Source organism: Leuciscus leuciscus, assembly GCF_965113295.1.
Source record: "Leuciscus leuciscus genome assembly, chromosome: 17".
Taxonomy (NCBI): Eukaryota; Metazoa; Chordata; class Actinopteri; order Cypriniformes; family Leuciscidae; genus Leuciscus; species Leuciscus leuciscus.
The window spans coordinates 16,245,143-16,263,132 of NC_138741.1; the positions used below are offsets into that span (position 1 = coordinate 16,245,143).

Sequence of the window (17,990 nt, forward strand, 5' to 3'; positions counted from 1 at the left end):
TTTACTACTTATCAATGAACATTTCATTTTCAAATGTAGGCTAATTGTTCACTGGGAATTATTTAAATTAATAAATTAATTAAGAGGCCAATTACTTAATTAAGATAATAATTAGAGACTAATTACTTTAGATTTTAGTTAGGTCAATTTCTGTGTTTCTACACAACTTATAGAAAACATTGATTGGTCATTTGTGGGAAGATTTGGGTCTGCTTAGAAATTTAACCAGAATTATCAGCATGTGAGAACGCACGCTGTGAGAAGTATGTTTGTAAATAATCTCTTTTTTTTTTTTTTATCAAAATATCTTTGTGCATTGTTACTACAACAATGAAGTGTATGTGAACCTTTGTGAGTGAGATAAATATCTCTTTCCCGCAGTGTTCATATTACTTATTATAGGCTACTACACAATAACAGTGTTAGGCCTACATGCAGAAGAATGTAAATATGCTGTTTGTTTTCTTGTAACAGTGCTGAAACTCCCACGACATTTTCATATAGACCTACCAGAAAATGTCCTTAAATACCGGTATATATAATACATTTCTCCAAATAGAATTATTGCATTTCACAAGAAGACTTTTTTGTCTTATAACTAAACACTTTCCCTTCTCGGGACTGAGGTGGTTATGATAATTAGATGGGCGGGGCTTGTGACTGCACTATGCGGAAGTGAGTGATAGGGGTCCGTACGGCGGAGGAATACACCGATGTATATAGAACCGGATCACCTTCAATACTCAGCGAGCGACAGTCGCACGGTGGAGCTTTTAACTGAGAGCGGAGCATCGCTGCAGTCTAGTGTAGATTTACAAACCTAGCCTACTCTCCAACCTCAGATATGGTACGTATAGGCTTTTGTCATACACTACTCGTTTATGAAACGGTGTTAATCTTTCATGTATTTAACGCTTTGCGATTAATATGCAGATACGACTAACCACCTGCTTGCTTGCCACTGCTGCGTTTTGCGCTCGTGCAACAGCAAATTTAATTTCATATGCATTAGAATCTGTTCTGTATTTCAATGCACTTCGCAAGAGATGGTTGCGTCCGTTTATTATTTTGAACGTGTTGCAGTGTTATTGATGTCATAGTGCGGCAGGAAATGTGACATATGCGTTTTATTATGGTGTGATGTGCTAGACAGCAGCAGATATATGATCAGTGCTCATCTCCTATTAAATAAAAACACATTGTGTTTGCCTTCATATTCGGCGTGTATGAGACAATATTTGCTTTGCTTTTGCAAATGATTTTTGCTATAATTGACAGCGCCTGGACAAATCAGGCCAGTCTTAATAGAGCGCATGGAAAGACCTTAAAGGATTAATTCTCCTAAAAAAATGTAAATTAAATCATTTACTCGCCCTTATGTCGTTACAATGCAAACTCGTATGACTTTATTTCTTACCTGTAGCACAAAAAAGGAGATGTTAGAATGACTGCCTCCGTGGCCATTCACTTTCATTGTGTTGAAAAAGATGCAATGAAAGTGAACGGTGACTGGGACTGTCAACATCTATTGTGTTCCACAGAAGGAGAGAAGTCGTCATAAATGATTGCAAAAGTTCAATATTTGGTTGAAATATTTCTTTAACTGTGTGTAATGAAATGAATGAGATCTATTTAGCAGTTATCATGCGAGGTGTGTTGGCTGTAGATGGTCATAGTTTCATTTTTGAAGATAAGGCATTATGACATGCATATGTGACCTTGTTATTTATCTCAGCTCCTTTTTTTATTGAGCTTTTTATTATTAAAGTTTGCATAACTTTCAGATCTGTTAAAATAAGCAGGGTTAGAATTGCACATTGGCTTTATTCATTGGTTTAGGTTGGCAGAACTTGGCACAAATATATTTGATTCATTTTGTGCTGTATTAACTTGTTAATGCAACAGGTCTTTTTGTTATCTGTGCTCTGGACTTTTTGTACACTGTTTTTTTTCTTTCTCATAAGAGCTCAAAATGGAGTGCATAAATCATACGGCTGTATACCAAATGAGAAATAAACAAACCTTTGTTCAAATGGTGCATTTTAGCTCAAGAAAGCAAACATTGTTTGTGAAGCATGGAAAGAATGTCCCGAGTGAGTTCAACAAAAGTCAATACTGACTCAATGAGTCCATACAAATGTTTCTGTTTCAGCTTATCCACAGCATCCTGCCAGAAGGCTCATTGTTAATTATTTTTATATTTTTTTTATTTTGGGTGCTATTTAAGCCTGTGCTGTTTGGTGAGAATTATCTCAGTTCTTTGAACTATGATTGGTTAGTTGCTGAGAGGTGTCTGAGGTGTCTGTTTCCTCCCCGGTTGCGTCTTCAGGATCTTTCTGACCCTGTTGCAGCTCTAATTTCATTGTGCTGCCTGCAACTGTGCCATTAGATTCACTGGGTACTTGTGGGGAAAATAATCATGTTTTTTTTCACCCATCATGTAAAACAGTCTAGAAACAGTCTGTGCTTCTTTATATTCTTTGGGGTGTACCTCTGAAATGACAGTCATGCTGAACTGCTTGAATGCTAGAACAATAACTGCAGTCTTTTACTGTGTATATAAGAGCTCACCAGCTGTCCAGTGTTCAGTACTGGATTAAAACACTAACTCGCTTATCCTAAAGAATTTATTGGGAAACCTTGTAACTAAAATTGACAGATTAGCCTTAAAAGTATGGCTAATTCAGGGCTCGCTGTCTTTACGGCACACAGTTGGTGTGGCTCATAAGGAAGCCGCCTTCACAGTTGTGGTCGTGAGTTTATATTAAGCCATCTTCCTGTCTTGGGTGTGAAGTTGTGGAAATATTGGTATTTGTTTTGTGCATAAAGACAGTTACTGGAACTAGGCTCGGTAGAGCATCAGTGTGACGGCGTGATGGTTCAGGGCCTCAGGGACACCCATTTACATGGTGTGAAAGTGGCAATACCACACTCATTATCGTACACTGGGCGTCCTGAGCGCCAGGCCAGCCTTTTCTCAGCTGCTCCTGCCGCTTGGCGGCTCATAAATCAAGGCCAGATTCCAGGCAACGTAGCGCAGCGTTTCAGATCCAGGCCAAATTCCTGGCAGTGGTGTGCAATGTTTGAAGCCTTGCTGGATGGCAAATAGCCTGGAAGGTTTCCAATTGAGGTGCAGGATCTTGTTCTCCCCTCCCATCAGCTTGAGAGAAGAAATTATCCTTTATGGGCAGGGCCAATGGGGAATCTGTGGATATGCATATTCTGGGGAGAAATCTGCATGAGAGTCCTACACTTTTATTGGTAGCTGAAAGCTTCAAGTTGTTGAAATGTTTATTGGATGAACACAAATGTGGATATTGTTACAGATTTCCTTATTAGTTTTGATTAAATTTGATTTGATTCGGATTAATTTGGGTATATTTAATCCTATATTTATATACAAATCCATTCCCTCTCTAATAATGCTATAAATTATACAGAGCTATGTTTCAGAGTGATTCAAACCAGTAACTATTTTTTAACTATTCATTAAAGTAAAAATGTAATTAAAGTTGACAATTACACCTTTTCTTTTGACATTTTTCTTTCGTCTCCTGAGAAAAAATATTAATGCACCGCATTAAATTGTTTATTCAAAGCAATGAAATAATGAATGTCTGTAAAAACAAAAAAAGTGGATAATGTTTAAACTAGCATTTATGAATCAAATATAATTTTGTAAATTGGAAAAACAAACAAAACAGCATGAATTTATGCAGTTTAATGCAAAGAGCCAAAGCATTGATCACAGTGTACTTTTTGCGTTTAAAAACATGAGATGCAGTGGAATGGGGGAAAAAAGCCCACAAAGTCTTGAGACGGATTTTAAAAGTTGAACTTCTTTTAACTTTACATGGCTTTCTAAACATACAGGCCTCTTATGCAAGACCCAAGTGCAACGGTCAAAGATGTCAGTCTAGCGCATGTTTAAATAGAAAACCATGGAAAAGCAGCGCAGAAAAAGAGTTCTGGGTGAACGACTTGTTATGGTTTTGACATAACCAAGATCTTTGCTGCATTGAGCTTCTCTATTTCTGCAATGTTTTGAATGAACAACGCAGCAGTGCCACATTTAGTGGGTACAACTGGGTAGGCTAACAAAAACATTAAAACCACAAAAACAGCTTGCATCATCGCATCTCATGTGCCATTGAGAAGGCTTTCTGACGCACCTAAAATTCGAATGCACTGTTTTTGCATTTGACCGTGGAAACAATCGCAGCAATTACCAAACAAGAAAAGTCCAGTCAATTTCCGATGGACAAAGTTCAACCCTACATTATTTTCTCACTTAACAAGCCATATTACTCTGATAAATACGTTACGATAGGGAATAAAAGACAATTACAATTTTTGCTTCATGTTGACTTTTAAAAGAATTGCCTCATAAGATTAATTAAAGCTAGCAGAGCTTTTCTTGCCAAGCTTTTCGGGAATACTGTTGGTGCAACCAAGGATAGAGAGGAGTCATCACTCTTGTGCATATCACAACTTTTAAAAAAAAAGTTTGTTGATGCTATTTTTTTTTATTCAGAAACTTGATCTTCCTGTAAAAAAATGATAGACTTCTCTGGTGACATGCGGGACTTCTTCAATCAGTTCATCCTCATAAACCCCAGCCCTTCATTACAACTGACCCCAAGCTCACATTCAGATCAACAACCAATGAACCCTGAGCAACATTTTTATTTTTTCGATCATTTTCAACCCTAATGTAAGTCACAATATAGAAGAAAAGATGTGTTACATCCGTTACATTGCGACTTTACTAGCCAAGGTTTTAAGGGTAAAGGATGTATGTTCATATTTAGGTTACATTTCAAGGGAGTTAAGGACAGCACACTAATTGGAACAACATGTGCCGAGATCCCTTGCACAACAGCATAGTCATAATAGGGCAGGAAGAGACCTTTGTAACTCTCCAGGTCATAGTTTGTCCCTACCTGAATTTGAAGGATCCTTAACCCTCAGGCTAACAGGACCCTTAGGGAGAGACGGGGTGAGAAAAATGCATTTGATCAAAAGCACATTGAGACAGGTGAGATAATGTATCCACGCAGGGAAAGGTAAAACCTGCCATTGTGTTCACAGACGAAGAGGTGTTGGCACAATTAGCAGAGATGTGATGCCACTCAGATGGTCAAAGAGATATAAATGTAAACCTACAGCTGGCTGTAAACTGAGATGACCACAGGAGCAGGTAAAGTGACGAGCCGTTTGATTTTGACAGACATGCCTTAATACCCTTCTTTGATTTAGCTGTCACTCTGTGTACCTGCCGGTCTATCTCAGAATACTTTGCTTGAGTTACCCGATGGGACGCCCATTTGACTAATCTCAAATAATGTAAATGATCCCTGACCCTCGGCTTTGTAACCGTAGTGAGCTGCTGACATTAAGCTTCTCAAAAAACGGCCCAATATCTTGCTGTACGATACCCAATGCGGCCCAGGAGGTTGGTACAATAACATCGGCCTCAAGGGTCAGGTGATCTCTCTCTCGGGGTCCGTTGTTCTTCAGCCTGATCAGCCAGAGTCACCGCTAAATGCTTCGGGTAACGTCTGCTCAAAGAGACCAGAATGCCTCCAAAGAGACCCATCCTCTACTCTGAGAAGAACTCTGTGTCGTTATCCATGGTCTACGATCTCCTTGACCAGCAGCAGTTCTTTTATAAAGAGCTGATCGAGCTACAGGAGAGAAACTACAAGTCATTCCTGCAGATGCTGGTGGACTCCACCAACAGCCGCATTGACAGCGTGGTGCGAGATGTACAGGATTTGAAGAACTGTCTGCAGCAGTGCAGGACTGACTTAGGGGATGTCAGACGCCAGGGCACACAAAACGCCAAGCGGGCCGAGTGTCTGGCAGAAGGACTGGTGATGGTTCGAGGAGTGGTGGAAGGCCTGACCTCATTGAAAAGCCCTAACGTTGAGGTCAAACCCAGGAAAGCACCAGTAAAAATGGACAGGCAAGATGTAAAGACCACTGATGGCTGGAAAAACGAACCCAAAGCAAAGAGGCTGGTGGCTGACCTGACCGATATTCAGTTTGATGGCATAAAGGTTGCATTAGCATTAAGACAATTTTTTGTTGTTGTTGTCTCTGAATACATTTAACTGTTTTTGTTGTGGCCTTTAAGGAGATTTATATTCACCATTAGTTTTTGAATTGGTGGTCAAAGTGGTATTTTTGTCTTGTATGCTGGAATTGATTGGTTAATCTGGGACTTTTAGTTTCTAAGTGGAAGCTGTGGGTGTCAATATCAGGAAGTGACGGCAGATGAAGTAGATGTTTATTTTTTTTAAGAAAGCTTTATGAATAGCATTTATGGTGCTGCAGTATTTATCTCTTATCCATATTATGGTCAAGCTCTTCTATTCCTGTTTTTTGATATTTTAGACACTGGGTGTGTGGTTGTGGGTTTCTTGATGACAGGACAAGCCTTTAGTGTTTGCTCAGTTCCACAGTAAAGTGTACAATAAAAATAAAATGAGTTATGTTTATGAAATCCATTATCTAATCACTTTATTTTTTTCTTCTCTATTTCCAGGCTGACCAACTCACAGAGGAGCAAATTGCTGGTAAGCCAATCCGTATGCTTGTGTTGTATACACGCCCTGAAATTACATCAGTGCCGAGGATGAAAGTCACATAATAGCTGCTTACTATCAGCACACCTGCGCTTCATTCAGGAAACTTAGGGAAAATGTATCTTTCTTGTGAAAATAGTTTCAAATGGGCATATATATGAAGTTTAAATCTTGTTTTCATCCATTTCCTTACAGAGTTTAAGGAGGCTTTCTCCTTGTTTGATAAGGATGGTGACGGTACCATCACAACCAAAGAGCTGGGCACAGTGATGCGTTCGCTCGGTCAGAACCCCACGGAGGCCGAACTCCAGGACATGATCAACGAAGTGGACGCTGACGGTGAGTTGAATTCAGTTCAGATTTCAGAAATCATTGATGGATCCGATTGCAACAAACAGTAATGCTATCAGGATGTGCTATCGATTCTATTATAAGGTCTAGATTAGGTTTTAAGTTTGAGTTAGCCTAGTATTTGTATCAGTGTAGTCAATCAGCTGTTTGCGCTTAACTGGTTTGAGGGGGGAAAAAATCACAAAACTTACGTTATTGCCAAAAGAAATTATGTAAATTGATATATTAAGTCTCTAACAGCAATATCAAGTATTCAAGTAAACATCCAGATATTGTAAAAACACAAAAGATTTATTTTGGCTTTATTTTAAATACAGCAGTTCTAGTGTATAGATCTGATATTGACATGCATCACAATTGTTTATATTTCACTTAAGACATTACTTAAGAGTACATTCCCTTTTTATTTTATTTAAAAAAATCAAACATTCTTATCTTCTTTTCATTTTATTATTGACTCACTCATTAAACTCACTTATCCTAATACCTCTGTACAGACAATGTCATCTATCGTTCCTGCTTCGTAATGTTGACCTTTGACCTGTATCGCTCTGTGTGCAAGCAAGCTTTCAAATTGCACCAAATATAATATGTCTGGGATGCCTCTCTTGTTACAGAGCTGATGTAATTAGTGTTCCAGTAGGCTATGGTGTCTTTAAGCGCTAGTATAGCGTTTTGTTAGATCACGCAGAGCACGTTGGGTTTCTGATATACTGATTATTTTCAGATGGTATTGTGCGGTATGGAGTCGTTTTTGTAGGTCAGACAGCAGTAAAGCCCGTTGAATAACAGCAGGTAATAAAGACCTCATGGAATCCTTTACATAATCCACTTTGGCAGTGGCGGCGATGGAATCGAGAGAGTGTTTGTGAAGAGCTCCAGTAAGGAGAACATGCCATGTGAAGAAAAACACACACACATACGCAACCACGTGTGTACACCCACATTGTCAGATTACACACGCAGTGTGAGCCCTCTGGGAATGGCTGTAGTGATAATTTTCACACACGCATGCACACAGGAGGATGTCATATTTGTTCTGTGTAATAGAAATGTCTCATCTCAGCTTGGTTAAACCTCGAGGGTAGCAAAACGCCCATTTCAGCCTGAAAACCCCTGAACTGTTATTTTTCCTGCCTTGTTTAGATTCAAATTTGCAATGCACCAATATTAAAATTCAGGCCAGAAAGATTTTATAAATGGCTGATAGTAAAATTCTGCATTATTTTGTCTAAATAAATTAAACATAAAAGTCTGTTTACTAAATGCTACAAGTGAATTTAAGCATCACATTATAATGTACAGAACGAAAAATGAATGCTCATTTTGAGATTGCTAAAGATTATATTTAACTGTGTAATTATATTTATTAAACTAGTGTTTAAAACATTAACTTTAAATGTGCAGTATGTAATATTGACAGCTAGTGGCTGAAATGGGTACTGCAGTCCAAATTCAAAATATTGGAGAGGGTTGTTTCTTCCGCCTCTCCTCATCAGACTCAACACTCAGGCTGGTTGCCAGATTGAGGACGCGCAACAGGAACGAGCGCAGTTGACAATAGAAAGCGCTGAGCTTTACACTGTAAGTTGATCAGCTAATGTATACGTTTGGAATGTTTTATTGACGATGCTTTTTTAGGTCAGGTAGAATCGGCGAGTTCGCTTGCTGTCTTCCGTGGCTGCAATGCGCTGTGTTTTCCACCATCTGGCAACCTGGGGTGCCGAAATACCATTGGGTAAATTGATGGTGGACGGGATTACACAGACCAAAACAAAAACAGACGTTCTGACACGGAACACACATTTCAAAGTAGAATAACTGGTTGTTGCATTGTTTTCTGGATAAAGAAGTATTTGAACTTAATCCTAAATCTCTGCAAACATATTATGGTATTTTTATGCCTTAGTACAGTCAGAAAAAATTACATACAGCACCTTTAAATGAGCGTAAGATGACAGCAAAGGTAATAGAAGTAAAAGAAAAAGACAGAAGAATGAGCATTAACAATTTAAAAACTCTAATATTGATATGTTGTGCATCAATAATTTAATGTTTTATCTCACAATATAAGAATATAGTTTCCTGATACCGTGCCCGTACGGGGTTTTGTGCATCCAAGAGAGTGTTGGCTGAGGTTCAACTAGACCCAAACTCACTAAATATGTGCTATTAGACCTCATTACTCCTCATTATGCCCTGTTTACTGCCCCACTTTCTTTTCCCGCATTCTGCTTCCTGGATTCTTTATCTGAGTTTTCAAACATCTCGGACCAGATCTGATGATTTTCTCTGTTTCTTTCAGGTAATGGAACCATTGACTTTCCTGAGTTTTTGACAATGATGGCCCGGAAAATGAAAGACACGGACAGCGAGGAGGAGATCCGTGAAGCGTTCCGAGTGTTTGACAAGGTCAGTGCTTGCTGAAAACAGGGAAAGATTATGTTTTTGCTTCCATGGAAAGAGTGAGGAGGCAGGAAAAAACAAAACTTGGAAAACTAAATAACAAGCCCTTGTTCCACATAAAGCTGGTTTCAAGCGATTCATGGTGCAATCATTTCCACAGTCATGCATATTTCCTTATAGCTTTGCAGGGATATTTGATTGTCAAAAGTTTAAGAAAAATCATCATTGGCCTCTTTTGCTTCCATTTGTTGAATGTTACCCTTGTTGCCCGTTTTCCCTCTGCATTACGCCTTCACGATACGTCACTACTGATTTCAAAATCGCCCACTTTGGGTTTAGAGCTTTAATATTTTTAAAAGCATGACATGGCTTACTTATTGATTGTCTATCTCTGTCAGGACGGGAACGGCTACATCAGCGCAGCAGAGCTTCGCCACGTCATGACAAACCTGGGCGAGAAGCTAACGGATGAGGAGGTGGACGAAATGATCAGAGAAGCTGACATCGATGGTGACGGTCAGGTCAATTACGAAGGTACAACGCAGCTGTGTGCTTTCCTGATTATTTGGAAAGGGTCACCGTTTTATGCAGATTAAATATTACTTTTATGAATTGCCAATTCAATTACAATAATGTAGTTTGGATTTGGATAACGCAAGATTATTTGCGTGTATATAAAAAAAAAAAAAAAAGGAGATTAATTTAAAGGAGCAGTCTGGAACCTAGTAGGTTTTGTGCTTTGAGTTGTTGTTGTGGTCTTATGAGTGTCATTTCTGATGTCCACTTCTCTTTCTGTCCACAGAATTTGTACAAATGATGACGGCAAAGTGAAGCTCTTCTGTTCTCTCCTGACCTCTTTAGAAGACAAAAAAAAATCAGTCAAATGTTTTACTTACCTCTTACGCAAAAATATTCATTTATTCATACTGTTTCTGTATAGAAAACTGAATGTTAAAAAACAAAAATGTCCATATATAGAAAAAAATATATGAAAAAAAATAAATAAACCAAAAAAAATGACATAAACAAACATAAATTACCTGCATGTACTGGTTAGTGGTCCTGTTCCCAAAGAACTGCTTAGACATCTACAAAAAGATCAATCAATTAATCCTGATATCAAACCTTCAGAAACTAAAGTAAAAGCATCTGGTGAACTGCTTAACTGGTTCCAGTTGCTAGTGGCGATGTTTGGGCTGGCCAATCGTCTTCTACTTCCTGTTTCTGTTCTACATGCATGCAGCTTGAGTCTGGAGCCGCTATTGGGGCGGAAACCTCAGCGATGTCTGTCGGAGTGTTCAGGGGGTGAATTTAAAAGAGGGTTTAATATTGTTTGGGGGAGGTGGGATTGGGTGGCGGGCGGGTTTTCAGAATCTGCATAGAGGACGAATGAATGGGACCTTTGCAGTTTGCTTCAATAACTAAATAAAGAGATATTTTTAAGAAAAATGAGCAGTTAAGAGATTTTAAACTATGTTTGGCATGTCAAGATATTTGGAGTTTTGTTTCTTTGTGCATTGTGCCCGAATAGTAGGGGCGTTTAGTGGGAGGGAGTGGCTTTGGAGTTTCAGGGCGTGACCTTTCACCTTACGTGGAAGCGTTTTTGGGGTAAGGGCAATGGTGACTGTACCATAAATGTTTTATCTTTAGTTTTTCTCTGGGCTCTGACTGTGAGCGTGTCGATTACTCTGGAGAGTGCAAAAGAGGGCTTTGGCTGCCAGGGGTTTGTTTCGACTGCCCACCTTCAGTTCTGTTTATGTTCATTCCAAGTTGTATATGCTTGTCTTTTGATTTTTTTTTTTCTTTTCTTTTTTTCAATAAAAGAACATGAACTCGAAGCTCTCAACCTTGTTTGTCCTTTTTGTCATCCTCTATTGAAACAAACATTTAGGGAAGCTTTTGCAGCCAGCCTACAGAAATTGCCATGGCAACCGCTCTTTTTCTGTATGTCTCAGTATATATGTGTCATGTTGCATGAGCACTGATCTATCCAAGCGCAGGCTTGAGCGCGTCTGTCTTTGGGGATTTTAGGGGTTGCCTGGCAACCTGGATCTATGGCTCTGGTGGATGAGGGAGATATCAAAAACCATGTGGGAGCTGGAGAAGAGACTCTGGAGAGATGGTGTGTGTGTGAGGCTACAGCTGATTAGATCCACCTCCTGTAGTCAGGCAGAGTTTATCCCTGCTGCAGATCTACAGTATGGTCCTTCATTTTCTGGAATTATTCATTTGCATTTTTCCAATCGAAGCTTTACCCCATAATTCGCATCAGATGTATTGTGAGTGTTTTTTGCACACAATTTTCAGACTCTCTCTTAATTTACAGCTATTTAAAGACTGAGCTCAGTGACAGTGTGCTCGGGGGGTGGGGGGGTGGAGATGATTGTGCGTCTACTATGTGCTCAGCAGTGAGAAACAGGATACAGTGACAGGCGTGTGGGAGGAGAGAGAGAGTGCTAACAGCCCACGTCTCTCTGCCCCTCTGACTTATGAGCTGCACGTGGCTAAGTGTGTGTGTGTGTGTGTGTGTTAAATACATTTCTTAAACCAAGAAGAAGAATCAGAGAATGGCTTAAGACTTCAGAAAATGATCGGCTGATATTATTCAGAAAATGCCCCTGGTCCCTTCGGTGCCTCTCAGATATGGCAGAATGTCTTTTTGTCATTTGGTTACAGGCGCTGGTTGGTCACACTCCCTCTGTCCTCTGCAGGATTTATGGGAAGAATCTCTGAGCAAAAACAGCCAAAATGTCCCACATAAACAGAGAATGTTTAACATAGCTCAGTGCACCACACAACGATAAAACACACACATGTAGGGGGTCCAAAAGTCTGAGACCACATTTAAAAATATGGGATTTTACTTTAGAAACCCTTTAAATAGGTTGTTTTTAATAAAAATAAATATATATATATATATATATATAAAATATTTAACATCTTTTATATTAATATTCTAAAGAATATATTAAATATTCTACACAATCTCACTAATGAAATGTAAATTTTTCTAAAACTTCTTCCAATTGATGCTGATAATATAATTTGTAAGAACAAAGTACTGAGTAATATTAATTAACTGCATGTACTTACTATAGTGTTACAGTTAGGGTTTGGTTTAGGGTTAGTTACTCGTAATTATGCATAATTAACTCTTTTTACTATAGTAAGTACATGTAGTAAAGTGTAACTAAAATGTCACCCTAAAATAAAGTGTTACCGAAATGTTTTTATCTTAAATTAGAAACACTCAAAAGATAAGCTTATTCCCTAGTGGTCTCTGGCTTATTTTGCATTTTCTTATTTTGTATATAATCTAACCAATTTTGGGGGATTTTTGATTGATTTAGTGTAATAGTCAACTCTCAACTCTTGGCATTTCAATTTAATAATGAGCTAAAAATGAGATTGCAGCTGATGTTACTTCTGGTCTATTCATCCATTACATAATAGGAGGTCAAACTGAGTGCACTGCATTGTGGGATACAGTATTAAAGAAATAAAGAAATTTGAATACTGCCTATGCAATCCATGTATGTGCAATTCTGAACACAATTACGGACACAAAACATTTGTAAAGAGCTTTTTGAGTTGTGTAAACATATGAAATGTAATACTCAAACACATTGATTCATTTGCCTAAAGAAACGCTAGTGAGTTTCAGTGCCCTTCTGTGACCTCAACTGAGCACAGACAGCGAGACACAAATACATTGTTTACTGGGACATATAATGCGCTTCTATGTAGATGTAAGATGGCAATCAGAAGGTTATAGATTCAAAATCCACAGTGATGCTGAAATTACACACTGCAGCTTTAACTCATGTTGCTCCAGGGGTTTTGTTGTGTGGCATATCCTATTCAAAACACAGGCTTACTCATGCATGGGTGAACAGATTTCGTCAAATGCTTTTTACCTCTTAGGACCCAGGCTTTCCCCCTTAGCAGTGCTGAATATATAGTCTCTATCTAGTGTGCCACTTTAAACCACATGCATAGACGACACTCTAAAGGCCTGTCATTCACTCATTTACTCTGTATTCACGCAGTGCCAATAAGGTCATCTTATCCCGACGGCTCCCTCTCGACCCCTGAGCTGGCAAATCATCCGGCAGAGTATTTTTAATTTATAACTGACCGAGGGTTCAGCACCTCCTCTGCAACATTAAAGGCACATGCAGTTGTCCAAAAAAACACAAAAAATACGTACTGCAGGCTAACAGCTGTCCAGAGAGATGCATGAGAGAAACCAGACTATGGGTCACACGCAGACTATAACTCACATTGCAACACAGAATGTATGTATCATGTATCAAACGTCATCTGTCAACACCCCACCCTGCTCAGATGGATTCAACCACGGGTACATGGAGGTACCCCATACAAAAGTATGTGGACATTTCAGTCACACTTAAAAATGCATGATTCTGAGACACACCGGTCTCGAGTCCCACGTAGGACAAACACAAATTACAAGGTCAAAACACGTGGATTTTCATTTCATTTCGTCATCTTTAAAGATTAAAAAAAGGTTTTAGATGAAAAAGGATTTTTTTTTCTTTTACATGAAAAATGTATTCTGATTGGTTAATATGCTATTGTGCAGTGATTTATGAATAGGACTAGAAACGTTCCAAGAAATAAACACGATCAAAGATTTTGGCATAACATCATAGGCCTAGAAAACTGGAACAATATCACTTTCAAAGGGTGCTTATTTCTCTAGCGAAACTTGGTAACACTGGTTGGATGATGTACACTACAGTCAATTGTTCATTATCACAAAATAAACGTTTATTTTGTGATAATGAACAATTGACTGTAGTGTACATCAGCTAGAGACATAAGCACATTAATATAAAGCACATAAAGAAATAAGCATATTAATATACACGATGCCTTGTCAGGCTTTATTTTGGAATAATGACCTGCTGACTGCCTTAAACCTTAGTAAAGTGTATCCATGTCACTCATAAAAAGATTTAATGTCAACACAGCGACCTTGTGAATCTCCCAAAACCCATGGTTAATTACAGAGTGTGTTTTTGTGTTCCTTTAGCTGTCACGGCACGCGTGTTGCAGGTTCTGCTCTACGGAGCATCACTAGAGTTGAATAATTACTCAGTGCGCAGTGTGCATGAGTGTTTGGCACAACTCCAGAGTGGTCTGGGAAAGCCATGTGTGCTTGTGGTGGGGAAGCCCATATGGTGGAAGAAAAATGCACAGCGGGGGAAATGAGATATGAGTGTATAGCAAGTGGGCAGTTGAAGAATGCAGCCATCAGCATTTGAACTGTTCCACCTCGGCTCGACTGTGTCTGCCTGTGTTTGTGAGGGAGTCCCTGCCCTGCCGCACCGCCGAACAGAGAGAGTGAGGTCATCCTGCAGATGGGATGGGGCTTATTGATTGACAGGCTGCTCTATGGGGTTAAATGATGCTGAAGTGAAACACTGCATTAATATTTCACACACACATACACATTGCAGGGCAGCAACAGACTGGCCACTGAAAGAATACAGGCTTGCATTACAGTAACATGAGAAACTGAACACAACCACGTAAACACACACTATCAAGCAGGCTTGAAGCAGCACAAAGGATAGTTTGCCGTTCACACTTCACACACATAGCTACATGGAGAGAAAAGGCTGTGTTGTTGATTGATATTGTAAAATGCATCCACATTTAGGACAGGTCACATTGAACAGCATGTTGTGTAGCCTAGGATCTCAAAATAACTTGGACGCTGTGTGAAAGGCTAATGCATTTGCCATCACTGATATATCTTCACTCAATCTTTGAAGGACTGATTTATGTAATATTATTTTAATTTATAATTAACATTCTGTCATAATTTACTCACCGTCACGGCACGCCGTTCCAGATGAAAAGTGAAAGAGGCGGTGACTGTCAAGCTTCAGTAATGATAAAAAAAAAAACACCATAAGACTATCCGAAAACTATTTCTAATTGTTTGTGCACTATAGTTTTAATATTCTGAAGCCAAGAATTTACAAAGTAGTAAAACTGTTCTCTACCATTACATTCAAAATATAATTCGCGCTACATTCAAATGGAGCCTGGCCTAGTTTACCGGTGCTTCGCGCCAGGTTTGTCGGCAGTCACGAGAGAAATCGATGACTTTTCACGTCATTTTTGGACCTCATTCTGCATCTGCATCCAGTTTTCCTAAATATTAATTTAATTTAATTTACAGATATTAGAATTACTCAACTAAGTGCAAATAAAAGCGGTCTTGGGTGAAAAAAAAACAAAAAAAAACTGGTGCATTCAGTGTTAACAGATTGATCGGATGAATTTCTTCTGATGACCAGTTTTCCCAGGAGTCTCACTGTCCCGCAGGACTACAGCTCAGTGTCTCTTTGATCTATTCTCCCCATATTCAGCTCAAGCGGCTCTTGCCAGGATGTATTCTTGTGTCAGTCTAAGTGCATTTCTTTGCTTGGTTGCTCACTTGGGCCTTTATTCCTGCCACTTTGTAAAGCAGCTTGGAGACAATCACCACTGTTATGTGTGCTATAAATAAAGTTAATTAACTTGAATTGAATTTTCATTTTCTTTAAACAGAGTACTGCGAGTCCTTCCCGTAATCCCCCCCCACTCCCCCACCCCTCTCTCACTGGGTGTTCCTGCTATGTCCATCTCTTTCCCCAGTCTCCATCTGTTCCTTCTCCTCCCACGCTTCCAGGCGAGGGATGGATGGATGGATGGGGAGATTGTGAGGCTTTCGATATGTGTATGTTTGTGTTTGTGTAGGAAGGACGTGCTGATAGGACAGTCATCTGCTGTTACAAGTTTGCTAAAGACTGGAGACCCCTGTGGGAAATACATAATTTGTACCACCTTGTGTCAGCAGTCTTGAGTAACTTCAGAGTGGAACAGCAGGAAGAATTAGTGTGTGTGTGTGTGTGTGTGTGTGGTCCTGATAAACCGTTGGGGCAAAATATCACCACAAATATGGCAATATCCGAAATCCTTCTCCTTGTGGGGACATTTTTTGGTTCCCACGAGGAAAGCTTATAAACATAATTATACTAAGTGTATATAATGTACAAATAGTGTATTAAACTATTTTTGGAAAATCTAAAAATGTAGAAAGTTTTCTGTGATGGGTAAAGTGTTAGAGGTTAGAATATGCAGTTTATACAGTATACAAATGATTATGTCTTTGGAATAAAACATGGAAACCTGACTGGTGTGTTTGTGTGTTGATTTGTATTACCGGTAATTAGAGAAGTTACACAATTCTTAGAGGGTAGACGAACTTTTAGACAAGACATCAGATGCACCGATTATTCAAGTTAGCAGTAACAAATTCATGACCCTTTTTTAATACCAAAACTGACCATATTCACCAGCAATTCATTTATCAAAATAAAATGGCATGTGATCCACTGTATCTATCTTCATATGACCCTCTCCTTTCTCCACTCTATAGTCCTGTCAGTTAGACCCACTCCCCACTCACTTGGTCAAAGCATGTATACCTTCATTATCTGGTATAATAACAGACATCATAATATACATTCTTCTCTCACCTCAGGTGTTGTTCCTTCATCTCTTAAGACTGCCGTAATAACTCCAAGGCTTAAGAAATCTGGTGCTGACCCTAATAATTTTGCCAACTTTCATCTAATTTCTAATTGACTATTTCTATAAAAATATTGGAAAATATTGTTGCAGCTCAGGTCCGTCTGTTTGTACATTTTCAGTCTAGTTTCCGTCCATTACATAGCACAGAGACTGCTATGGTAAAAGTTACCAATGATCTGTTGATGGTAGCTGATTTTGGACTCTTAACTATACTTATCTTGCTTCATCTATATGCGGCATTCAGTACCATTTCTCATCAAGTTCTTTGAGATTTCTCCAGTCGCACTCAATTTGTCCAACTTAATTTCATATTCCTCATCTATTACCACTGTCTTTTCTTTATTACTTATCACCTCTTGATCACATTTTTAGGGAATCTGGTATTCATTTCCACTGCTATGTGGATGACCCTCAGCTCTATTTGTCCTCCGAGCCTAATTGTACTTTTCTTTCTTTTTCCCTCTTGGACGGTTTAGATGAGATCAAATCCTGGTTCTCATGCAATTTTCTCAAGCTAAATACTGATAAAACCGATGTTCTTTTTGTTGGCACTAAATCCATTTGGAAAAATCCGACAGCTTTTCACTTATTATTGATAATTCCATAATTTCCCTGTCTACTCAGGTTAAGAGTTTGGGTGTCATCTTTGATAGGAGCTTGTAACGTACGCCATCGAAAATCTCTGAAATGACGCTTGATACCTAAATATGAGGAAGACATTTGGTTATGCCCAGTTAGAACTGCGATACTGATCCAAACGTTAACACAAGACTGCATAGACCTGAGTGAAGGGTCACGACCCCCGAGAATGCTCAACGTGTGACACTGACACCAAGAACTGTCATGCTACAAAACAATGAACAACATTTCTATGTCTCTCTCTCACATATACTGACTAATCTGCTGGTGATAGATGACACATTGCTATCAACACTTTAAGTCTGTGAAACAGCAGGAGTCATGGCTAGAGGTGTCACCTTACACAGTTTCACTGGCTCACAAACTTTCATAAAGACACGCTTTTCCTAC

The 17,990-nt window shown here is 39.0% G+C and overlaps 1 protein-coding gene across 1 annotated transcript; it reads left to right on the forward strand.

The window, feature by feature from the left end:
• The first annotated feature begins 700 nt into the window (after window positions 1–700).
• calm1a (calmodulin 1a) lies at window positions 701–11,185 on the forward strand. The gene is made up of 6 exons (XM_082142717.1): window positions 701–847; window positions 6,551–6,581; window positions 6,786–6,929; window positions 9,247–9,353; window positions 9,746–9,881; window positions 10,150–11,185. The coding sequence occupies exons 1-6, from the start codon at window positions 845–847 to the stop codon at window positions 10,176–10,178; spliced, it is 450 nt and encodes a 149-aa protein (XP_081998843.1). The 5' UTR covers window positions 701–844; the 3' UTR covers window positions 10,179–11,185.
• Window positions 11,186–17,990: the final 6,805 nt, after the last annotated feature.

Coding starts and splice junctions, on each gene's coding strand:
- calm1a (XM_082142717.1), top strand. Junction 9,354..9,745: donor CGTTCCGAGTGTTTGACAAG/GTCAGTGCTTGC, acceptor TATCTCTGTCAG/GACGGGAACGGCTACATCAG. Junction 9,882..10,149: donor CGGTCAGGTCAATTACGAAG/GTACAACGCAGC, acceptor TTCTGTCCACAG/AATTTGTACAAATGATGACG.